This window comes from Ooceraea biroi, chromosome 13 (assembly GCF_003672135.1).
Source record: "Ooceraea biroi isolate clonal line C1 chromosome 13, Obir_v5.4, whole genome shotgun sequence".
Taxonomy (NCBI): Eukaryota; Metazoa; Arthropoda; class Insecta; order Hymenoptera; family Formicidae; genus Ooceraea; species Ooceraea biroi.
In genome coordinates this window covers 1,789,756-1,815,647 of record NC_039518.1, presented here as the reverse complement: position 1 = coordinate 1,815,647, position 25,892 = coordinate 1,789,756, and the positions used below count along the sequence as shown (strand labels likewise).

Genomic DNA, 25,892 nt, shown 5'->3' with positions numbered 1-25,892 from the left:
ATATTTATAATAATATTGTATAATTAATTGCGTAAGCGATTACCAAAAACATTGGGTTGGCCAAAAAGTAATGCGTTTTTTTTTTATATAAATAAAAGGCAAAATTTTCATGGGAAACAAAAACTTTATTAAACAATGTATTGTCCATTTTGTTTGATTATCTTTTGCCATTTTTCAGGCAACTTCATGATTCCGCGCTCAAAAAGTTCTTATCTTTTTCAGCAAAAAACAATTCCAACAACGATTTGATATCCCCATCAGCAGTAAAGTTTTACCATTCAAGGCGTTTTGCAAAGAACCAAACAATGGTAATCTGATGTGCCAGGTCTGGCGAATATGGTGGATGTGGTACATCACATGGTAACAGCGTCCATCCAAGCTGCAACAATTTTCACGAGTGACCAAAACTTGTACGTGGTCTAGCGTTATCATGGTGAAACACAACACCTTTGCGATTCACCAATTCTCGACGTTTCTGTTCGATGGCATCATTTAATTTATCCAGTTGACGACAGTATACGTCTGAATTAATGGTTCGATTCCTTGCAAGCAGCTCAAATACACAGTCCCACCAGACTGACAGCATAATCTTTCTTTGGTGAATATCTGCTTTTCAAGTGCTTTCAGCAGGTTCATCACGCTTGCTCCACATCTTTTTCGTTTGACGTTGTTGTAGACGATCCATTTTTCGTCGTCTGTTATCATACGTTTCAAAAATCGATCATTTTCCTCACGTTTCGAAAGAGAATCGCAGATGTCAATACGCTTAGTGAGGTGAATTTCTTTGAGCTCATGTGGTACCCAAATATCGAGCTTACTAATGTATCCAAGTCGTTTTGAATGGTTCTCAACACTCGATTTCGATATGTTAAGATTCTCAGCAATCTCTCGTGTCGTTAAACGCCGATTCGAATCGATCGGTGCCTTATTTTGCCATCATCAATTTCGATTGGCCTTCCTGAGCGTGGTGCATCTTTCACATTAAAATCTGCAGATCGAAATTTAGTAAACCAATTTGACACTGCCGCAGTTTTAAAGCATCTTCGCCATATATTGGGTTGGCCAAAAAGTAATTGCGTTTTTTTTTATATAAATAAAAGGCGAATTTTCATGGGAAACAAAAACTTTATTAAACAATGTATTGTCCATTTTGTTTGATTATCTTTTGCCATTTTTCAGGCAACTTCATGATTTCGCGCTCAAAAAAGTTCTTATCTTTTTCAGCAAAAAACAATTCCAACAACGATTTCATATCCTCATCGGCAGTAAAGGTTTTACCATTCAAGGCGTTTTGCAAAGACGAAACAAATGGTAATCTGATGGTGCCAGGTCTGGCGAATATGGTGGATGTGGTAACATCATGGTAACACGTCCCATCCAAGCTGCAACAATTTTTCACGAGTGACCAAACTTGTACGTGGTCTAGCGTTATCATGGTGAAACACAACACCTTTGCGATTCACCAATTCTCGACGTTTCTGTTCGATGGCATCATTTAATTTATCCAGTTGACGACAGTATACGTCTGAATTAATGGTTCGATTCCTTGCAAGCAGCTCAAAATACACAGTCCCACCAGACTGACAGCATAATCTTTCTTTGGTGAATATCTGCTTTTCAAGTGCTTTCAGCAGGTTCATCACGCTTGCTCCACCATCTTTTTCGTTTGACGTTGTTGTAGACGATCCATTTTTCGTCGTCTGTTATCATACGTTTCAAAAATCGATCATTTTCCTCACGTTTCGAAAGAGAATCGCAGATGTCAATACGCTTAGTGAGGTGAATTTCTTTGAGCTCATGTGGTACCCAAATATCGAGCTTACTAATGTATCCAAGTCGTTTTGAATGGTTCTCAACACTCGATTTCGATATGTTAAGATTCTCAGCAATCTCTCGTGTCGTTAAACGCCGATTGGAATCGATCGGTGCCTTTATTTTGCCATCATCAATTTCGATTGGCCTTCCTGAGCGTGGTGCATCTTCACATTAAAATCTGCAGATCGAAATTTAGCAAATCAATTTTGACACTGCCGCAGTTTTAAAGCACCTTCGCCATATACATGACGTAACTTTTTATGAGCTTGCACAGCGTTTTTCCCTTTTCGGAAGTAATAAAACAAAATATGAGGAAAATGTTCTTTTTGATTTTCCATTTTGAAATCGACGGCAAAGAAACAATTGTTAACGAAATCGTGTAGTTTCTTTTTGTAAAACAAGCTTGAACTGTGAGTTGTTAACCTGCGTAATGAATTTGCGGTTTAGAATGAAGTTAGTTACATTTCAAGACATGTATGTCCATCTATTGGAAAAAAACGCAATTACTTTTTGTCCAACCCAATATATCTAAATGCAAAAATCAAAAATTGAAGCCGTCTCAATTTTTGCATCCCAACTCTTCCATTTCAATTTCTGCTTCTGGCAAACATCCTCTTTCAACGAAATAAGCTTTCAGAAGCTTATATCGAACTTGAAAATAATATCGACCAGTCATTGATGAAACTTGCTGATATTACTCGAGGAAAGAGCCGAGTAAATATGGACACAATCATGGAGATAAAATCAGTCGGTGGTGCATCAATGTAACTTTGTCAAAAATGAATAACAGGTTTGTATTTATACTATTATACTTATAAGTTTTATTATAGGCAGGATCTATAATAAAACAGCAATCTATGTAGTCGCTATCTACGACGCCGACTTTATTGCCCAAAAGTATTTATTCATTTATTCTCAGAGTTAAATATAAAGAGTAATTAATTCTTTTGTTGTGGCATCATCTCGGACTGCTATTTTGAGATTATCGACATAAAGGGTGGTAAAGGTAAATTGTTAATCAGAAATTCATATGCTCTACATGTATAAACACATTGTATACATGGACATTAAATAATAATTCCTCCTAGTAACATATAATAATATAATAATGCTATATTAATTTGTTATTAATGCGCACGATAATTTTGCATAAATTTATTATCGCATTCCATATCATTTCAACTGTGACAAGTACAAACATTTCAAGCAATGCTTAAATTTGTTTTCATAGTTGCACATTGTATCGTGTGTGATCTGTAAAATGTGAAAACCTATAAATTTGCTTTTACTCCTGTTACTTGGGAACCTGTTCATGACGTCTCGGAAGACGCAGTAAATCTCAATGAAATCGAAATGCTACTTAGAAAACTTTGAAAATGCCACAATCCTCTTATTTTATGAGATTTCTCGTTTTCATCTAATTACTACGCTCCTCGTGCTTCACCTCCCTCTCTCCTTCAATTTTCCGACAATTGATTGATATATTTCCATGGTAATGTGAACGTAATTCAAGCGTGTATAATTAATGCTACTTACTCCGTGTTGCAGAGTTCATACTTGTTGATATCTCCATTAATATCGCGTTCCTCGATCATCTATCACAGATTTGTCAATTACTGTATCATATAAATATGCAAGAGCTACGTTTCCAAATAGCACACCAAATTTGCAGTACCAAGATTCAATCGTCGAGCTCTCACGAATGAAAATATATCTTTTACGTGGCGTATATTAAAGGAAAAAAAGAAAAATAATTACACGTTCGAGAGATGATAATAATACGATAGAGACAATTACGGAAACGTACAGCGTATATATACACACACACGAGATTGGTAGGTGACGATTGGTACTACGATCGCACCCATCTGCACGCGGCAAATGACTGCCGCGATATCGTCATTGAAAATCACCATTTGCAACTACTAAAGTTCGTCGAGCACTGTCGATGTGACGCGTAACACTCGAGAGCTAACGGAATACCAGCCAGCCTCCACACGTATCGCGTGAAAAATCATTTAATAGACTCAGCTGAAACAAAATAGACCAACAGCGAAACAGCAAAACGGTGAAAGCAAAAGCTGAAGAAACTCCGTGGAAGTGTTACTAAATGTAGCTCGCCTCTACCGTTCGCGTTCAAAAGACGGAAAAATACGGAAGCCAGAAACATTATGTAACCGACACGCTGCTCTCGACTGCCCGCGCGATCCGATCGTCATCGAATTCGCAAATCGGATATCGGCGCGGATCGCAGTATCGTGACAGAGGCCGAGACCTCACCTATGCTTAGCCACGCCGCTAACGAGTGAGGCAGTCGCAAACATCGGCTCTACGCGCTTCTGCCGCGCGCGCGAGTCCAGTTGACCTACTTGCACCGGCGACGTCGACGTCGTCAGCGAGCGTCCTGCTCTCTCGACGTCCGCGCTATCCGTCCCGGTTCGCAAAGTTCGCTCTCGCGCCTCGACGAAAGAGGTCCGCTCCGAGAGCTGAATTCGATGCCGCCGCGAGAACCGACTTTTTTTTCCTTTTTTTCCAACGCGAAGGCTTTGGGGGAAGCCTTGCGCGACCGGCAACGTTGCTTACCTCGTAACACCGCGTGCTCGACGCGTACAGCGTGTTGTTGACGAGTACGTGAACCCACGAGGCAAAAGCACGCATCGCGTGCGTCCTGATTCGCCTTTTTAACCGCTTTTTACGGCCCTGCGTCCAAGTGGATCTCTACACAGCTGCTTAACCATGCGTTTTCCTTTTTTGGATGATTCGCTGTGGATATATTGGAGTGCAACATATTCGTCCCGGTTTTTCAGTGTTTTTAAATATAATAATATATTGGGTTGGCCAAAAAGTAATTGCGTTTCTTTCCAATAGATGGACATACATGTCTTGAAATGTAACTAACTTCATTCTAAACCGCAAATTCATTATGTAGGTTACCAACTCACAGTTCAAGCTTGTTTTACAAAAAGAAACTACACGATTTCGTTAACAATTGTTTCTTTGCCGTCGATTTCAAAATGGAAAATCAAAAAGAACATTTTCCTCATATTTTGTTTTATTACTTCCGAAAAGGGAAAAACGCTGTGCAAGCTCATAAAAAGTTACGTCATGTATATGGCGAAGGTGCTTTAAAACTGCGGCAGTGTCAAAATTGATTTGCTAAATTTCGATCTGCAGATTTTAATGTGAAGGATGCACCACGCTCAGGAAGGCCAATCGAAATTGATGATGGCAAAATAAAGGCACCGATCGATTCCAATCGGCGTTTAACGACACGAGAGATTGCTGAGAATCTTAACATATCGAAATCGAGTGTTGAGAACCATTTAAAACGACTTGGATACATTAGTAAGCTCGATATTTGGGTACCACATGAGCTCAAAGAAATTCATCTCACTAAGCGTATTGACATCTGCGATTCTCTTTCGAAACGTGAGGAAAATGATCGATTTTTGAAACGTATGATAACAGACGACGAAAAATGGATCGTCTACAACAACGTCAAACGAAAAAGATGGTGGAGCAAGCGTGATGAACCTGCTGAAAGCACTTGAAAAGCAGATATTCACCAAAGAAAGATTATGCTGTCAGTCTGGTGGGACTGTGTATTTTGAGCTGCTTGCAAGGAATAAAACCATTCATTCAGACGTATACTGTCGTCAACTGGATAAATTAAATGATGCCATCGAACAGAAACGTCGAGAATTGGTGAATCGCAAAGGTGTGTTTCACCATGATAACGCTAGACCACGTACAAGTTTGGTCACTCGTGAAAAATTGTTGCAGCTTGGATGGGATGTGTTACCACATCCACCATATTCGCCAGACCTGGCACCATCAGATTACCATTCGTTTCGTTCTTTGCAAAACGCCTTGAATGGTAAAACCTTTACTGCCGATGAGGATATGAAATCGTTGTTGGAATTGTTTTTTGCTGAAAAAGATAAGAACTGTTTTGAGCGCGGAATCATGAAGTTGCTTGAAAAATGGCAAAAGATAATCAAACAAAATGGACAATATATTGTTTAATAAAGTTTTTGTTTCCCATGAAAAATTCGCCTTTTATTTATATAAAAAAAAACGCAATTACTTTTTGGCCCACCCAATATATGGCGAAGATGCTTTAAAACTGCGGCAGTGTCAAAATTGGTTTACTAAATTTCGATCTGCAGATTTTAATGTGAAAGATGCACCACGCTCAGGAAGACCAATCGAAATTGATGATGGCAAAATAAAGGCACCGATCGATTCTAATCGGCGTTTAACGACACGAGAGATTGCTGAGAATCTTAACATATCGAAATCGAGTGTTGAGAACCATTTAAAACGACTTGGATACATTAGTAAGCTCGATATTTGGGTACGACATGAGCTCAAAGAAATTCATCTCACTAAGCGTATTGACATCTGCGATTCTCTTTTGAAACGTGAGGAAAATGATCGATTTTTGAAACGTATGATAACAGGCGACGAAAAATGGATCGTCTACAACAACGTCAAACGAAAAAGATGGTGGAGCAAGCGTGATGAACCTGCTGAAAGCACTTGAAAAGCAGATATTCACCAAAGAAAGATTATGCTGTCAGTCTGGTGGGACTGTGTATTTTGAGCTGCTTGCAAGGAATCAAACCATTAATTCAGACGTATACTGTCGTCAACTGGATAAATTAAATGATGCCATCGAACAGAAACGTCGAGAATTGGTGAATCGCAAAGGTGTGTTTCACCATGATAACGCTAGACCACGTACAAGTTTGGTCACTCGTGAAAAATTGTTGCAGCTTGGATGGGACGTGTTACCATGATGTTACCACATCCACCATATTCGCCAGACCTGGCACCATCAGATTACCATTCGTTTCGTTCTTTGCAAAACGCCTTGAATGGTAAAACCTTTACTGCTGATGAAGATATCAAATCGTTGTTGGAATTGTTTTTTGCTGAAAAAGATAAGAACTGTTTTGAGCGCGGAATCATGAAGTTGCCTGAAAAATGGCAAAAGATAATCAAACAAAATGGACAATATATTGTTTAATAAAGTTTTTGTTTCCCATGAAAAATTCGCCTTTTATTTATATAAAAAAAAACGCAATTACTTTTTGGCCCACCCAATATATGGCGAAGATGCTTTAAAACTGCGGCAGTGTCAAAATTGGTTTACTAAATTTCGATCTGCAGATTTTAATGTGAAAGATGCACCACGCTCAGGAAGGCCAATCGAAATTGATGATGGCAAAATAAAGGCACTGATCGATTCCAATCGGCGTTTAACGACACGAGAGATTGCTGAGAATCTTATCATATCGAAATCGAGTGTTGAGAACCATTTAAAACGACTTGGATAAATTAGTAAGCTCGATATTTGGGTATGACATGAGCTCAAAGAAATTCACCTCACTAAGCGTATTGACATCTGCGATTCTCTTTTGAAACGTGAAGAAAATGATCGATTTTTGAAACGTATGATAACAGGCGACGAAAAATGGATCGTCTACAACAACGTCAAACGAAAAAGATGGTGGAGCAAGCGTGATGAACCTGCTCAAAGCACTTGAAAAGCAGATATTCACCAAAGAAAGATTATGCTGTCAGTCTGGTGGGACTGTGTATTTTGAGCTGCTTGCAAGGAATCAAACCATTCATTCAGACGTATACTGTCGTCAACTGGATAAATTAAATGATGCCATCGAACAGAAACGTCGAGAATTGGTGAATCGCAAAGGTGTTGTGTTTCACCATGATAACGCTAGACCACGTACAAGTTTGGTCACTCGTGAAAAATTGTTGCAGCTTGGATGGGATGTGTTACCACATCCACCATATTCGCCAGACCTGGCACCATCAGATTACCATTTGTTTCGTTCTTTGCAAAACGCCTTGAATGGTAAAACCTTTACTGCCGATGAGGATATGAAATCGTTGTTGGAATTGTTTTTTGCTGAAAAAGATAAGAACTGTTTTGAGCGCGAAATCATGAAGTTGCCTGAAAAATGGCAAAAGATAATCAAACAAAATGGACAATACATTGTTTAATAAAGTTTTTGTTTCCCATGAAAATTTCGCCTTTTATTTATATAAAAAAAAACGCAATTACTTTTTGGCCAACCCAATATTTATTAACATTTAAAAAAACGGGACGAATTCTATATGTTACCATCGATAATTCTATAAATTGCAGTTCTTTTTTACACGCGGCGTACGAGTAAGAGAATATTCAATTACGCGATGCGCGACGAGACGAACAATCGAAACGAACAATGTATTATCGTAAGCAGCGAATCGTCGCTTGATTAACGTTTCATCGCCGACTCGAGCAAAGTTGTTCACGTGACGATGAGGTATTATGATAGTCCGCATCGGTTAATGGTGAAAATGATCGGGGCTCCACTTAGCACGTAAATACCGCAAGCGCCGACTGGAAATATGCCTCCGGCGGAAAAGAGGCCGGCATCGGCGTACACGACGGAACGAACCACCATGTTAGCGTCGACTCGGGGGGGCCAAGCTCCGTTCTACTGCGCAGTAACACGCCGGAAAGCTCTCTCCACTTTTGCCGGCGACAACCATCTCGAGGAATGACCGCTCCGATGCTTCGCCGTTGACGCGTTTTCATAAACGAACGTCCGTTACCGTTAAATTCAGAGACGGAGACACCTGATCAGAAACAGCGACGAGAGACTCTAGGAATATCTAGGTCATCATGAGACTCGGGCTTACGCCGATGAAAAATATCGCTAAGTAAATCGATGGACGAAGATATTAGGTCGATAATTAGGTAATCCGGATCGCGGCTAGATGACAGTACAAATATTGTAGCGGTGCTTTGCAGAACTTTGCTTTTCGTTTTTCAGCCTGCTTATTTCGCTGAAATAAGCAAACAAGTTTATAAAATTTTGTTATGAATAAGCTTGCTTATTTTGTTGTAAAATTGATACGCGGCAAGACTTTGTCGTGCTGTCGTAAGTGCATTTAGTTCGATTCGCCGTCATCCAGACGCGATCCGGGTCACTTAGTTAACGACCTAACACAATGTTCAGATCAGAAATCATAAAATCATCTCGTAGTCGTTTGTATCATAATTGCGGCGGCATTATCATCACCGCGACCGCAATGACATGGCTCTCTTCTCGTGAAATCGTAAAGGAGTCGAATGACTGCGACCCGAAGAAGCAAGATATCGCGGCTTGCATCGCGCCTCGTCGGAGCGAGGAAAATGCGACGCTGGATCCGTCCATCTTCCGCATCCGTACACGTCTCTGCGATACGATCAATCGTATCCCGGTGCTCGCTCTCCAGATCGCGCGTTTTCTTTCGCGGCGACTGTTACGCGACATACTTACGCGCCGTGCGCGATTCGGCCGGCGATGTCTTGCAAATTTCCGGCGCGGATTCGCGGCCGTACGATAAACAGAGCGCGATCGGGCGCGATACCGGTCGCTCCTGCATCTCGGGAGGACGGATTGATCTCTCGAGGGAGCACGTAGATCTCGGGGGGAAAACCAAGGAAGCCACTCGGAAAAAGGGTCCATGATTCCTCGAAATGGCGCGATCCGAGGCGAGGCAGAAGCGCGGTCGCGGATCGTCTCGTTTTCCAAAACACGGCAACCTTTTTCGACGAGGAATAAACTCAGCGGACAGGAACAATCTCTCCCAGTCTTTTTATAAAGTCGATAGCAACGGAATCGATATCAACAACCTTCTACGGATTTTTGCTTCGTAATGATTCCTCGTCGCGCGTGAAGAGAAAACTCGCTCGTGCTTTCGAAAATGGGAGTTTTGCGACGGGCTCGGCGCGATCGCGTTCTCGAACGGTCGACATTACATCGCACCTTGCGTCGGATCGACTCCGATACGGCGTATCCGCGTTCGTTTGGCTGGTCGGTCGCGTATGTCTCGGAAAAGTCGATATAAATGAAGAGCGGATCTGCCGATCTCCCGGAAGTGTCCCCGCGCGAGCGATTCCTCCGGAATAGAATCGTCCCGTGGATGTTTCCCCGCGTCTTCACAATCGCGAACGGGAATCGTTGTCGCGAGTCGAGCCCGAGAAAGAGAAGCAAGAAAGCGAGAGACAAAGAGGGAAGCCGCGTGCAGGGAGGAGCACGCGAATGATCCGAGGACGATCCGCGCGATCCGCGCGCTTGGAACGGAGCGTTCTCACTCGGCGCGGGGAGGCGCTCGTAATTATTTTCGTTGCGAGCTCCGCCGTGCAAATGGACGCGAGTGTCGCCCGCGGATGGACGAGTTATCGCCGAATCCCGAGGTTCGGACGGCAATCGGGGCGAGCGAGCAACGTTATCGCATACTCACAGACGGAGTCGACGGAGCGTCGTCGCGACGGCGGCAGCGGCTTCCTCTCCTTCGTAGCGGCACGGCAGTCACGGTCACAGGCCGCATAGCAGGCGGCTAACCGCTGCCGCGAAGAAGCTGCCGAGCACGGTCCGATGACGAGCCGTCATCAGACGACGACCGGACACGGCACTGGAGCGACGCGCATCACGCTGGCGGGTGTCCAGGAGGCGCGGCCCCGACGGCCGTCGACAGAGGACCGACGCGAGCGAGACACAGAAGGGGACCGCGCGCGGGGGAGGGAACAGGGGGACAGATAGAGAACGAGGTATCGGGATAGAGGGAGAGCGAGAGAGAGAGAAAACGCGCGCTCGCTGGCGCGACGGAGAGAGACGGAGAGAGTGTGGTAGGGGGGGAGGAATAAAGCGCACGTCCGCCTCGGTGGATTTCCTACTTCCGGTCGTCCCGCACGTCCTTTCGCCTCCTTTCGCTCCTCTCGGAAGCGCGACGAGATCGCGAGATCACTCGGGCGCGCACGGGGTGTCCCCTCGTCGGCACTCGCAGGTCGACTATCGACGCGCGGGCGGGATCGGGAGTCCCCGAGCGTCGCGGTAACGCGACGATCGGCAATGGACACGCCGCGAGCCGATGGACGGCCCGAGGGAAGAAACGGGGGGAGAGCGAGGGGTGCGAGAGCTCTCTCTCGTACGCTCGCGACCGCACGCAGATCCCTCGACCGACGCGATGCAACCGAGATCCCTGACTGAGCAGCCGTCGCCCGTGGAGCCTTGCCCCCACGAGACGCAGTGCCGCCAACCCGCCAGCCGCGCGCCCACGAAAAGTTCCTGCACGCGCGCGCGCGCGGCAGGGGCTCTCGATCCTCGGCTTCCTCGCGCCTCCTTCAGCGGGTCTACAATGAGAACTTAAAAGGTACGAAGCTTAAACTTAAGATCTAAATCATAAGAAGTTGACGGTCGCAATCGATTTTTTCACACCCGACTGTGATTGGTCGATTTGATGAACTGTTCAAAAAAAAGAATTCATATCTCGATACACATGGTGTTTACATCCCCGTCTACGATCGCGTTGAGAACAACGGTGCAGGAAGTGCAGGCGCATCCTCCTTCGCTCGCGGCGCGTCGATTGGCCGCCCGCGGCTGTATGGCCGAGGGCGCCCGACGTTCATTGGTGGTCTGCTGCCCGTAGTGACGGGTGAATCAGCGCACGAGCGGGATGGCGGAATCGCCGCCGCGGCCGCACTCCGCAGTGTATACGTACGTGCACCGTGCGGGTTTGCTTTGTACGCGCTGATCCACGGCGCGAGTCGCCGGGTGTTCGGGGTGAGTCGCGCGGATTCGGGACATCCGGGAGTCGCGACGCGGTGACGCGCGCACTGCGCTTCGCGAGCTGCGGGATACCGTCGTCGTCGTCGTCGGTCATCGCGGTTCGCGTCTCGACGGGTTATCGCCATTTCGCGAGCGCGGCGGTGACGGCGTCGAGAACGACGGCGCCGACGGGGACGACGCTGGCACGGCGGACGCGACGCTGCCGCGCCGTTGAGCCGACCGGGACGCGCACGGCGATGAGGAAGAGCTGAGTGCGGCTCGCTGTCGATCGTCGGGCGCACGAGGTACGGTTTGCGTCGATAATACGCGCAATGTGCGTTCCGGGCGCGAGTTCGTTCGCCCGCAGCATCCCGGATCCCCTCGGTCGCACGCACGCGTGCATATGTTTCTCGCGGAGAGACCTTTCGCCGTCTCCTCGCTGCGGCCGTCTACCTAGTTCACGTTAGCGTGAATCATCGTTTCATAATTCATATCGTGTGCCATCGCTTCATAAATTCTTGATGATTTTTTATCGTTAAATTGTACGAGTGAATCGTGTATTTCTAGTGAATGGATTTTCCTTCCTTTCCCGACGACGATGTTATTGTCATGTGCCGTTATGCGTATCACGGTGGCGAGATTTAAGGTTAAGTTTTCGCGAACGAAGTTCGCGATCTCTCGCGTGCGGTGTCGACGCATATGTTAAGCGTGAAAATTTCGCTTTACGACTTACGGTTTATGTTCTGTTGTCTCGCGTTGCATCGTATTATTTATCTTGTTGATTCGGATTAAGTGCAAGTGTTGCCGATAGTGTATGTTAACGATTCTTATCACAATGCAAGTGTGTAAGTGTACGTGTACTTCCGCGAAAAATGTTTCTTTTATCGTATTTGTAATATGAGAACTGATTAATAATTATCTTAATAAGTAATTTTCATTGTATATATATGTATGCGACGCTTATCGTAGAAGTTTGTTAACAAACGTATTTTTTCTTGCGAAAGGCTACCCAGGCAGCACACATTGGTTTCAAAACCGTTTCATAACCATTTTATTGAAACGTTTATTTAGGAGAAAAATGTCCAACGAAAAAACGTTTCAGAAACCATCAGAAGAATATTTATCTATTCTATATATCAGTGCCTCAAAGATAGACAGAGTTAAGTCACATTTTTGTAAAAAACTATTTTATGAATTACTCTCTAAATTTCGTGTAGTGGAATCTCACTCTTTTGAAATATCACTTCAAGTAACAGTGATCTCAAAAGTTTCAAAAAAAAGAAGAAGAAAAGAGTATTGGATCGGTTTTCCGGATGGTTATTTATAAGGTGATGACACAAATGTTACTTGCGAGAACGTCACGTCTGGCCTGGCCATCTATCGGTCGCTTGGTGAATCAGAGGTGGGAATCACACACGCTTGTGTTGATTTTTGTCTCTTGTTCCATAATCGAGTACATTAAAACGTATGATGTAAAAATAATTAATACTCCCAAAGTAAGTAGAAATGACTATTTTTTCTATATTAATTATATAATTTCAAATCAATTTAATAAAACACATTTTTCGTTTCTGTGGAAAGGTGAAAAATACGTTTTTAAAATTGAGGTCTAAAAACGGTTTCTATTTCAACCGTTTCTTAAATGGTACTTTATGTTTCTTAGACATTAGACATATATTAGGCTAACATGTGCTGCCTGAGTATCCTTTCCTTTCGGTGTTCCATCGCTTGTAATACTGTTCGCGCTTTTACATCGCACTTACGTAAGCCCGGCTACGGTTATTTATACCCCGTAGATCACTTATGCTAATGAGGATTAGAATTAATCTTCATTAGCACCGAACTCTTCCTCATACACATACACAGGAATATATACATGTTCACATTAAGGTTCGCGTCTTCTCTGCTTTTATTGCTGTTGCTATATGTATAAAGTTTGCTTCTGATCTCACGATTATAAATATCGTCGAATTTAAGATCAGTGACGCGCGAATGAAACGTCGTTTAGCGGAAGAGTGACAGTCGTTGGCGTATTTAGCATCGCAACAATTGGCACTCGCAATTTTTTGGATTGCGAAAATGCGCTTAATCGTCATAAATTCAAATATTTAATAAATTAGTAATTTTAATCATTTTCATAAATTATTCACACATTTAATAAATATTTGAATTTATGAAAATCAAATATTTAATAAACGATTACATTCATAACAATATCATTTGTTATTATTTAGTAGTCAAAAATTACAAAAAAAAAAGTTTCTTATCGTTACTAGTATAGTACGCCAACTATACACTGCCAATGACTGTCACCCTTACCCTATCCCTAATCCGATCGACTCCACGTGTACAATATGGGCGCCTGCCGCGAGACACCCATATAGGGAATTTTTCGTTGCGGTTGCCGCGTCTTCCGCTCGAGACCGACACGGGAAGGGACACGGTATGCCTACGTGTTGGGTCGCCTCGCGCTAATGGTTGTGTATGTACTAATTAAACCGACGATATATATCGATAAAAGAGCAATGGCGCGATCGCGCGATAGGACTCCTTATCTGCACCTTACTTCGCGAACTAGACGTTCTTCATCTTGCAATAAACGTCCAATGAGTCCAAGTATCGGAAATAAATCACGGAGGGCGCATTCGATGCCTGCATCAATTGCGCTCGCATGACGGAGACAAGCGCGACTTTCTCTGCGACTGCACGTGAAAGCACTGAACGACAGACGAAATGACGAAATAAATAATATGATATTCTTTGTCGCAAATACAATGTCGCACTTGTAGCAGTTATATATGTATAGAACTTGCCATTAATAATAAAGTTGATACCATAGATATACTAAGAATAGACTTCCCTACCTTTCCCATGTAGAGAAAATGTACAAACTTTAGAAAGAGACAACATTCTCTCTCTCTATCTAGTCATATTCAATTTTTATCCCACTCTAGACATGATAGAGAGAGAGAGAATGCCGACCCAAAGCATATGTTGTCTCTTTCTAAAGTTTACATTTTCTCTGCAAGGGAAAGGTAGGGAACGCGCGGTCTATTCCTACGAGTAACACTACCCAAGTGCCACTCGCCGATTTTCTTGAAACTTTGCACACACGTAGTACATCGAAAAACATTAGACACGTGTCTTTTTATTTGTGCTAACAACGCATTTTAAGGTTAGAAAACGCATTCGAAAACTTAACACTATAGCACAATGGTAACTAACGCTCCTTCTGAGCGTTATTCTCTTACAGCTTTTACGACATTGCTCTATTATGATTTTATTGGCTGCGTTCGACAGAAAAAGCTGCTTTGCAACCGTTGTAAAAATCGTGAATCTGATTGGCGTATGCGCTTAATTTTGAGTTAATCGAAAAGCATACGCAAATCATATTCACGAATTTTACAACGGTTGCAAAGCAGCTCTTTCTGCCGAACACAGCCATTGTCTGAATGTTTGGCATTAATTTTACGAGATTCGGAATGGCAGATTCAAAATCGCGGACCGAAATCGCAGAATTTTCAAAACTTTTATTCAAAGTCAGTTTCGAAGAAGTGTTTTAGACCCGTGATTACGATTGTGGTAACGGTTATATCAATCTAGAGGTGGAGGATGAAAATGGCAAATTCAATATGGTGCATCCAAAATGGCGGACCCAAATTCCAATTGTTTTAAATTAGTTTCAAAGACCATTTTTGTAGTGGTTTTCGAGATCATTGTTTACAATGTTAATAGTAGTTTGACAATATTTCAAATGACGGAAACAAACGAATCAAGTTAACGAAATTTTAAGCAATTTAATCTGCTGAAGACAGGTTTATGAAATTTGAAATTTTGTCAAACTACTATTAACATTGTAAACAGTCACCTCGAAAACCACCACAAAAATGGCTAAAACACTTCTTCGAAACTGACTTTGAATAAATTTTTGAAAATTCGGCGATTTCGGTCCGCGATTTTGAATTTGCCATTCCGAATCTCGTAAAATTAATACCAAACATTCAGACAATGAAATTATAATAGAGTAATGTCGTAAAAGCTGTAAGAGAATAACGCTCAGGAGTAGCGTTAGTTACCACTGTGCTATAGAGTGTTAAGTTTTCGAATGCGTTTTCTAACCTTAAAATGCGTTGTTAGCACAAATAAAAACACGTGTCTAATGTTTTTCGATGTACTACGTGTGTGCAAAGTTTCAAGAAAATCGGCGAGTGGCACTTGGGTAGTGTCACTTGTTAGTACGTCTATGTTTGATACGCGGATTAATTCGACTGGTTCGCAACTGTTTGCCTTCTTCATTTTTTAATTAAACACGAGATAGGTATTTTTAATCTCGAAACTTCTCGGAATAACTGCACTTTGTTTTCTCCTTGTTTTCGCTTCTTACGAAGAATGTTCAAGTAGCTCGTTAGCCTTGTTCATGTTCTCATTATGAAACTGCAACATGGAAAGAGATCACGAAGTACGATCGACCCGCATAATGTACCGAGAAAATAGCATCGCGATAATGACAGCTTTGCCCTTGTCAGGCTCGATCTAAACGCATAATCGATGCGTGTACAAGGCGACTCTCAATTGCGCGGAAGTCGTGGACAAAAGGGCAAACGAAAAAAATATTCTCGCTTACGTTCATGTTTTTTTTTTAATACAGAGCTTTTGTCGCGCTTTTGCTTATTTAATAAGAAGTGATTTTAAAGTGTGGAAAAAATAACAGAGGACGGAAGACTGTGTTGGATAACTGAATTCTGTCATGCATAACTTGAAAAACTATGTTACGTCCGATATATCGTATATTTGATATAACGTCTTTTATACGTGCTATCACTCACAATCAGCCAAATGGACTTGCACCTAACGATTCTATCAATAACAAAAAAGAAAAAAAAAAGGGAAAGAGATGAAATTCTGCCGAAGAAAGATTAATTGCATATTTCTTCCGCTTATTTTTTCCTCAATAGAGAATTCTTTATTTGAGGAGGGAATGAAAAGAGAAGGGAATTATATCGGAGGCGCGACGCTTCCGTGTTCGGCATGGCGAAATGCCAAGCCGTGCTAAGTTCGCTCGTTTTCATGTGAACAGTAGTAGTAGTGTAGACGCATTGCCGTCATTTCTACCTTCATCGTCATCGTAATCGTTGTCATCATTATCATCATCACTATCATTTTCATTATCATCAATGTCCTCGTTGGCGTTGTCTACGTGTCTGCAAACAAAATACTCATGATTCGCGCATCGCGCGTGCTCCGCAATGTCAGTGAACTCTAATTCAGCTGCCGGCTCCTCACACTCCCTCTCCCCCTCCCCCTCCCCTCCCCTCCCTCTCCTAGTTCACGGATAGTCGGGTGAAAATTCTCATTAATTTGCCTAGGTCGAAAAAAAAGAGAACGCGGAAGGGGGCGTGTAAAGGGTGAAGACGAAAATCCGCAGTACTCCGAGAAACGGTGCACTCCCAATTTCCAGGCAAAACGTATTGCGTTGCTTGTATTGTAGAAATTGCTGTAGACCTATGCCATAAATCGTACGTTCATACCCAAAAATTAAATTACCCCCCCCCCCCAAAAAAAAGAAATAAACTGAAGAAGCGCGATTTTGAGACACGTTTACAGAGATATAGACACGTGTAATTCCTGATTCTGTTTACATCCCGGCTGTTTGTTGATCAAGGTTCGCTGTCGCAACCTTGATCGACCTTTTTATCCCTCTGTCTTTCCGTCCCGACAATTTTCGGTAGTCTGCTTCGATCGTCTTGATAACGAGCCGCGTTGAACTCGTCTCACACTTGAGGAAGAAAAAGAAGAAGAAGAAGTGGCGAAATCTCAGAGGAAGGATAATTCGCGTGGATAAAAGTCGTTTAAATGTCGCTCCCCATCTTTGTACACCGTCGTCCTAATAGGAATACATATGGATTATTATACTCCCCAGAGATGAGCGGGTCGCGACTTGGCAGAGGCCGGGCCGGCCGCCTAGCTGTGTACGGAGTTTGCGGAGCGGTGGTCATCCTTCTGGTATACCTCTACCGCGCCGCCACTTCGGAGATGGCCAGGCTTCGTGAGCTTCACGAACAGTGCGCCCATCAGCAGGAGGCCCTGGCTGCTCAACTGCAAGGTAGGCTCGTTGGAGATAGCTGAAGTGACTGAAAGTTAGCTCGAAATCCGCAATTGCTGCTTCAATTCCTTTGACGACTCTGCGAAAACGCGAGATCTAAGAAATGTGGCAAATATCGGTCCAAATTATGCACCCACAGAAAAGATTTCTGGACTTAATGCTATTACTCTTTAATCTATCATAAAATAAGATCGCTATAGCGACAATCATATTTATTATTGAAAAGAAGCATATTTTAATCTTGAATAGAAAATTCCAAAATCTAGATTTAAATAATCTTGGTGCTGTCTCATTCATTTTCTCAGAAGGATTTAGATACAAATTTCTAGCAAGTTCACAATATTCTTGATTTCAGAATATTGTGAGATCTCAAAGACATCTTATTCTATTCTTCTAAGAGAATTTGTAGAATCTGCACAAAACGGCCAATATTTATGTGTTGCAATCGAAAATCGGGAAAGTGTTTCCGTTATTTACAATGAATAAGTGGAAATGTCTTATCTCGAATCTTATTTCTCAAGTAAGTATATTGTATATACTTACTTACATTTCCATATCTTTTAATATTTCTTGTAGAGTATTGCACTTATTCGTTGTAAATAACAGAAACGCTTTCCCGATTTTCGATTGCAACACATGAATATTGGCCGTTTTATCCGAATAAAGGACGGCGCCGAGTCGACGAGCGACCGTGAGAAAATGATGCGTCGACATGGACAAAGCCTACTATAAAGTGGCGCTAATATAAAATTATTCTACATACAAGGATATATAAGCATAAATTTGTACATGTTACTCTTGTCTCGAGACAGTAAGACAATGTTATTTAATTCGAGAGAGAAGAATAGAAATTACTGATTTAAATAAAAAATTGTTTTATTTTCATATTTTTTATACTTGTAATACGATTAAATTAGTGAAGAATATTTTTCGTCTTGTTATCAGAAATCCTTTCTGAGGGTGTGAAAGCGCGAAAAACAGACCTGGCGGACAGATTCGCGAGAGAAAGGCGCGTGTCTTCATAAATTAGACGTATGCGAGTGTTTAGTCCTTCCTCTCAGCGCTTCTCAGTATTATTGTTTAAACTTGAAATCAATTCTCGCTCTTTCACGTTTTTGAAGGCATGACTTCGAGGTAAACGTCGTATGCCATCATTTAACAATAAACATAACTTTGACAAACAATAAACTCGGTGAGCTATGCTTTTTGTATTCACCGAACCATTTTAGGCTTGGGGTGGAAAGTTTTTTCACCCCACGTACATATTATCCAAGTTGGGTAAATACGCGCGTGGCATATTTATCCAACATCTTCGGGTTTTCACTTATTCCAATCGATGCAGTACTTTTTAACTGGATTTAATACACCCACAGAAAAGATTTCTGGACTTGATGCTATTACTCTTTAATCTATCATAAAATAAGATCGCTATAGCGACAATCATATTTATTATTGAAAAGAAGCATATTTTAATCTTGAATAGAAAATTCCAAAATCTAGATTTAAATAATCTTGCTGCTGTCTCATTCATTTTCTCAGAAGGATTTAGATACAAATTTCTAGCAAGTTCACAATATTCTTGATTTCAGAATATTGTCAGATCTCAAAGACATCTTATTCTATTCTTCTAAGAGAATTTGTAGAATCTGCACAAAACGGCCAATATTTATGTGTTGCAATCGAAAATCGGGAAAGTGTTTCCGTTATTTACAATGAATAAGTGGAAATGTCTTATCTCGAATCTTATTTCTCAAGTAAGTATATTGTATATACTTACTTACATTTCCATATCTTTTAATATTTCTTGTAGAGTATTGCACTTATTCATTGTAAATAACAGAAACACTTTCCCGATTTTCGATTGCAACACATAAATATTGGCCGTTTTATCCGAATAAAGGACGGCGCCGAGTCGACGAGCGACCGTGAGAAAATGATGCGTCGACATGGACAAAGCCTACTATAAAGTGGCGCTAATATAAAATTATTCTACATACAAGGATATATAAGCATAAATTTGTACATGTTACTCTTGTCTCGAGACAGTAAGACAATGTTATTTAATTCGAGAGAGAAGAATAGAAATTACTGATTTAAATAAAAAATTGTTTTATTTTCATATTTTTTATACTTGTAATACGATTAAATTAGTGAAGAATATTTTTCGTCTTGTTATCAGAAATCCTTTCTGAGGGTGTACGGTTTGCTCATGTATCGGAGATCGCAGGAAGCAAGACTATGGCCGACTGCGTTCGTACGGGCGTTGCAAATTGCGAATTTCGTTCTTCGTGTTCTTTGATTTTGTATTGGTTGATTGATCGGAAAGTCCACGCTGACCCTCTTAGCAAAATTCAGAAAAGCAAAACTCCGTATTAATTCTTAATACGAAGCTCCACGTCTGAAGCGTGAAGCAAAACAATCCGCACGGATCTTCCGGTAAGCTTGCAAAGCTTTGCATTAATTCTTAATGCAGAATTTTGCGTTTGAATTTTGCTAAGGCAGTCGGCATTGGACTTTCCGGTCAACCTGATAGATTATATATTGATCGTCAGGTCTCCATCATTCCCCGCTCATATAATCGGTCGATACGTTTTCCAGTAATATTCGAGTACAAAGTTCGGCTGGAAAAATCCTTGGCCGAGGAGAAGAGCTCGAACGTCGCGGTGAAGCAAGAGTTGCAGCAGCGCGCCTCACGGGAGAAGTCGTTGCGCGACAAGGACAGCGTGGAGGCGTTGCAGAGATTCAACTCGCTCCAGCAGACTTACAAGCTCCTGCAGACGGAGCACCAGGATCTGCAGGAGGAGTGTAAGAAGCGCGAGAAGCAGACGCTGGAGGAGACGAACAGGCTGGAAACGACGTTGCAGGATCTACGCGGTCGCATTCGGCAGTCACAGGACAACAAGGAGCTCCTCGAGAGCTTGAAGACTAAGTACCTGGCGTTAGATACGGAGAAGACCAATCTCGAAGAAAAGTACAACGAATTGATGATAAATAACGGCAATAGCGATAGTATTATCGATCACCTCAAGAAGGAGATTTTCCAACTCAAGCGTGAATTGCAGAGCAGCAAGGTACGTAATTTCCAATCGCGCAGGTACTCTCATAATCTACTGCAATTTTTCCAATTTTTAGTGAATATTGTTACACCATAATAAATATTGTTATTACGACTTCCAGAGATCGCACAGAAGCACACCTCCCATTCCAGTCGTGGTGAGCTCCCGGCTAGCGGCGTCGCAAGCGACGTTGCGGAGGGAAGACTCGCAGCCGATCCCGGCGCCGCAGCAGCAACAGCCACAGCCACAGGTAAGTTCGCCGTGGTCGCTACACGCAGCTCCTCCAGCTGGAGAGACAACCGTAGTAGAAAAGCGATCGAACGATGACGAGGTGGTCGACGATGTCCGATTCGTTCAGCGGAATGGTATCATCGTGCCGGCCGATCCGAACGAATTTAAGGAGACGACTGTCAGGCAGCTTTTAGGAAATGATTTTCAGCAAAAGCAAGATGTTGTCGAGCGCCCGAACGCAGTGATGACAAGGGCACAGGGTGCGCGTTTCAGTGAAGAGCAGAGGAAACAGGTAATGTCGCCACCGCTGTTGAATCGAGATGATGGTTCGAGGAACGAGATGACGGCGCCGGCCTCTCAGGCCGAGCACCCGTTGGAACAACCTTCCGTCGAAAGAGCGTCCAAGCCTGCCGCGTTCAAGCCAATCAAAGTCCCTACTAGAGGATGACGAGTTGCAAGCTCTGCAGGAGAGGGTAGAGCTGGAATCCTCGACCATGATTAGAAATTTCATACGTTAGAGATCTTGCATTTAATTTATTATTACCATCACTCTCGGTTCACTTTATCGGTTGATACAAATTTTTGTGTTTGAATCTTGGTAAAAAAATCCGCATGGATTTTCTGGTAACGCGAACCTTTGTATTAAAAATTAATACAAACTTTATCAGTTAATACAAATTTTTGTGATTGAATCTTGTAAAAAAAATCCGCATGGATTTTCTGGTAATGCGAAACCTTGTATTAAAAATTGATGCAAACTTTTGCGTTTTACTAAAATTCTAAATACTAAACAGATCTATATTGAGACTTAAGATCTGAGGGAAATGATCTTACTCGTTGAATCAAAGCTATTATTGTTGTTCACTCTCTTTCAGCCGAAGAATGTTTTATATACTGAAATAACGCTTATTGTATTTTAGAAGTGATTTAGAAGAGATTTTTTTAATAGGGATTAAGAAAAAGAATATCTGTACATAATGCTCATTTTCCTAGAATGCAATCTTTCTTGGAATAATTTTTTTTATTGGGATTGTCATTTTTCTCTTTCGAATACTATTTGGTGTCGGACGTATATAGCAGAACTTGTGATGGAAAGCATGAGGTAAAGGATGACGTAATTAATAAACTCGCGCATGAACTCTTTTATATGCATATATATATATATATATATATATATATACACATAATGTACGATGAGATTATTTGTTGTTCGGGTAGTCTCCAATTTGTCTGGAATTTTTATCACTTAAAATGATACTTTATTGTTACATTTGCACACAAAGAGATTATTTGAATTGTGATTTTGAACGCGTCATTAATAGATGTTTCTTTTCTTCGAGATAGCTCCGAGAAATTATTTTACTCGCAAAGATCAAACGTGGAAATTTATTAATCTAATTTTGCGCCGTGTATGAACTTTCACGAATGTTCACTCAACATTTCGAGAGAATGTACCTTTATTTCTATTCATGTAGCTTTATCGATATTCATGTACCTTTATCGACTATGATCCTTCTTTGCGAGGCTCGCTTTTAATATAGAAGACAAAACAATTCATGTATATGTATGACAGTTCCTGCCATATATCTTGAATGTGCCTGTAAATGTGTCCCATACATTAATAAATTGTTATTACGTTTACTCGCTTGCATTTTTATTGGCCACCTTGTACAACCTAACTACTACCAGCTTCTGCATTCTGCGTTTGCATCATTGTCGCTAAACAATTTACGCTAATAAGATTAAATCTGTTGTCTATCGCCAGATTAAGAAACGCTTGGAAATTTATCAAACTTCAAGGCTTGTTTTTACGTATGTAGAGCATAGAAAAGTAGCTTCTCTTTTAGATTTCTATTATTGCACTTATATTTTATATATATTTAATAACTTTTCACTGAGATTAGAACGATTTTAAAATTATAGACTTCTTAAACTGTTACATTACGCACTGCGCGCTTGCAACTCTCATTGGCCATGCAATTATTTCTTCAATCGCTTATTTATTTTATATTAAGAATATAAACACTTTCCTGTTTATATGCGATTTCTATACGCCTTGCAAATTTGCGGAAAGTCGTGGAAAAAATGTACGCGGATTGTCCAGTATATATACTGATGGATAGCATCTACAAAGTTAACAAGGAAAATGGGAAATCACAACACTTGCATTCATATACGTCCTCCGTCTCATGAAAAAAATATTTTGAATGAAATCTACATTTGTTCTCAATAGAGTGGTGGTAACCATCGTTACGTTCGTGGTAAAACGTTTAATGTACTCGGTAATTTTTGCTTACAACCGACCATATTGTACATTCGTGCGTATCACTTTACGTATAATCGTGAAAAATTCTTTTCCAGAGCATGGTGCGCGACGCTGTAAGCTCGCGGAAAGCGGAGAACACTACCGCGGCGAGCCCGGTGTCACCGTCGCAAGCGGACCGGGTCGCGCCGCTACCAATTAAATCGCTGTCAAAAGTTAAACTGCCAGCCGGCGTGCTACCGATCCCGGAGATTATCGAGCCGAAAATCGAGGAGAAGCGTCAGGAGGATGTGCGCAAGCGAGACGACACGGCGGCTCGCAACGATCCGCCGGCGCCGCCGCAGTCGCATAAACTTGCTCCGGTAAACGCGATCGGCAGCAAGGAAGAGAAGGAAGAGGTGGTCGAGGCCGGCAACCTGGACCCACCGTTCGTCGCGAATCCGCCGGCCGCGGGACACCACGGTGAACAGGTCGCCGACAGGCGAGCGAACGAGGGCGGCTGGTTCAGAGTGGGACCCGGAGTGCAGGAAGTCGGCGAGGAAGTCAATCAGTTGGGTCGAATTCCTGGGTGAGCCTCTTCTATTGGGTTGTTCGGAAAGTTATTTCGTTTTTTCAAGGAAAAATGAAAGGCGGTTTTTTCATATTTAGAATAAATTTTATTCAGTGATGTATTGGCCATTTTGTTCCACTACCTTTCGCCATCTTTCTGGCAACTTTAAGATTCCACGCTCATAGAAGTCCTTCTCCTTATTGACAAAACATTGAAGCAAGTGATTTTTGACGCCTTCATTTGAATCGAAGTTTACATTGTTCAAAGAATTTTGTAGAGACCGGAACAAATGGTAATCGGATGGTGCCAGATCAGGAGAGTATGGTGGGTGTGGTAGCACATCCCATCCAAGCTGTAAAAGCTTCTGGCGAGTGACCAAACTTGTGTGTGGTCTGGCATTGTCGTGATGGAATACGACACCTTTCCTATTCGCCAATTCCGGTCGCTTCTGCTTGATGGCAGCATCCAATTAATCCAGCTGACGACAATACACTTTCGAATCAATCGTCTGGTTGCTTGGTAGTAGCTCGAAAAATACGATTCCCTTCCAATCCCACCATACAGAAAGCATGATCTTCTTTTGATGAATATCTGCCTTGGATGTCGATTGAGCAGGTTCATCTTGCCTGCACCATGATCGTTTTCGCTTAACATTGTTGTAAACAATCCATTTTTCATCTCTAGTTATGATTCGCTTCAAAAATGGTTCATTTTCTTCACGTTTCAACGATGAATCGCAGATGGTAATGCGTCGAATCAAGTCAATTTCCTTTAAATTGTGTGGAACCCAAATATCGAGCTTTGAAACGAATCCAAGGCGTTTCAAATGATCGTAAACGGTCGAATTCGATAAATTTAACTTTTCAGCAATTTCGCGTGTTGTTATGCGACGGTTTGCATCCACCAGAGCCTTTATTTTCTCGTCATCAGCTTTAATTGGCCGACCTGAACGTGGTGCATCTTTCAAATCGAAATTTCCAGTACGAAATTTCGAAAACCAATTCTGACACTGACGTTCACTCAATACATCTTCTCCGTACACGGCACACCATTTTTTTCTCGCTTGCACTGCATTTTTACCCTTTCGGTAGTAAAAAAGCAAAATATTACGAAAATGCTCCTTTGATTTTCCATGTTTGATGTGATGCCAAACAAAAATGACTTGACAGATCGCAACACAATAAGATACTAAATGACGTCTGAAATGTCAGTTGTCAAAATATAAAACGAATTTGTCGCTTAGAGTAAGGTTAAGTATCGAGGAACGCGACTAACGACATCTCTTTGTGAAAAACGAAATTACTTTCCGAACAACCCCAATAGAAGTACGATAGTACAGTGGATCCCCGTGGATCCGCGCGTACAACACCGCATAATTTATATTTCTGTGAGCTACATTCTGCGTCAAGTCCGTTCTCACGATCGTTTGATTTCAGATTGGATGACGGGCAGGTGAACGGCGGTGACGATCAGTACGATGGCGGTGATTACGACAAGGAGCCTCAGCAGAAGAACGACATTCGCTTGGCCGAGGGCGAGGACGAGGGAGAAGGTAATTCTTCGCGACCCGGACCAACCGAGTGCGCGATTGGAGTCGCGATAAAATGATTCTTGCAATCTGAATTTCAGACGAGGGCGACATGCTCGAGTATCCGCATAATTTGAAGCAAGGAAAGCGGGAGTAAAGCCAGCGGCCTTCCGAATGTTTTTTACGCAAATCGGCTGAGGCGATCGAACAATACCGACCTGACTTGGCCTGATCTGATCGGCGTCTACTACGATGTCGAATCTAATTATAGCGAGGTTATTCATTGTATTATAAATGTGCACCAATCATTCGACGGCATCTCGGCGTCGAACGTCGACGGGGATGCGATTTCGTTACTCTCACGTTTGGACGCGCGAAATTTTACGCGAGATTTTCAGCCGAGTAATATCGATCTAACAAGGGAAGGGTTTTAGGTGTTACACTCGGATTTCAAAAATTTTTTGCATGCAGGTAGGGAGGTCCCCAAATAGAAAAAAAAATAACAGTAGCGGCCAAAATGCATATTTGCGCGCTACGTGCGCAATTTTCGATGTTAAGCTAATTACTCAAAAATGCTATTTCCAATCGAATTCTTTACATTTTTTATTTCACCTAATGCACATTTATATTGCTTTGAATAATTTTGTGTGCGTGTGTGTACTTGCGTGTGTTTAGAAAATACGAGCGTCTAATGTAATCTCGTGCCGCGCGAGCACAGTGCGTATAAAAGGCCCATTG

General features: G+C 42.2%; 2 protein-coding genes across 4 annotated transcripts in view; one reads left to right on the top strand and one right to left on the bottom strand.

Annotated features, from left to right (window-relative positions):
- Window positions 1-10,879, bottom strand: part of LOC105286400 — a 62,165-nt gene extending 51,286 nt beyond the window's left edge. The window contains exon 1 of one of the 2 annotated variants that reach the window (XM_026974725.1): window positions 10,120-10,879. The gene's annotated coding sequence lies outside the window, so the exon portion shown is untranslated. Of the gene's footprint in view, window positions 1-3,351; window positions 4,097-10,119 lie in introns of those variants that run through there. The other variant, XM_026974726.1, reaches the window with a different exon arrangement.
- Window positions 10,880-11,313: 434 nt separating this feature from the next.
- Window positions 11,314-25,654, top strand: LOC105283925 (Golgi integral membrane protein 4). Of its 2 annotated transcripts, none has more exons than XM_026974597.1 (7): window positions 11,314-11,728; window positions 17,344-17,526; window positions 20,125-20,597; window positions 20,704-20,832; window positions 23,175-23,644; window positions 25,063-25,178; window positions 25,256-25,654. In XM_026974597.1, the coding sequence occupies exons 2-7, from the start codon at window positions 17,346-17,348 to the stop codon at window positions 25,309-25,311; spliced, it is 1,425 nt and encodes a 474-aa protein (XP_026830398.1). In that variant the 5' UTR covers window positions 11,314-11,728; window positions 17,344-17,345; the 3' UTR covers window positions 25,312-25,654. The 2 variants fall into 2 exon arrangements, with proteins under 2 accessions (XP_026830398.1, XP_011345358.1); XM_011347056.2 differs by having other exon boundaries at window positions 11,316-11,438.
- Window positions 25,655-25,892: the final 238 nt, after the last annotated feature.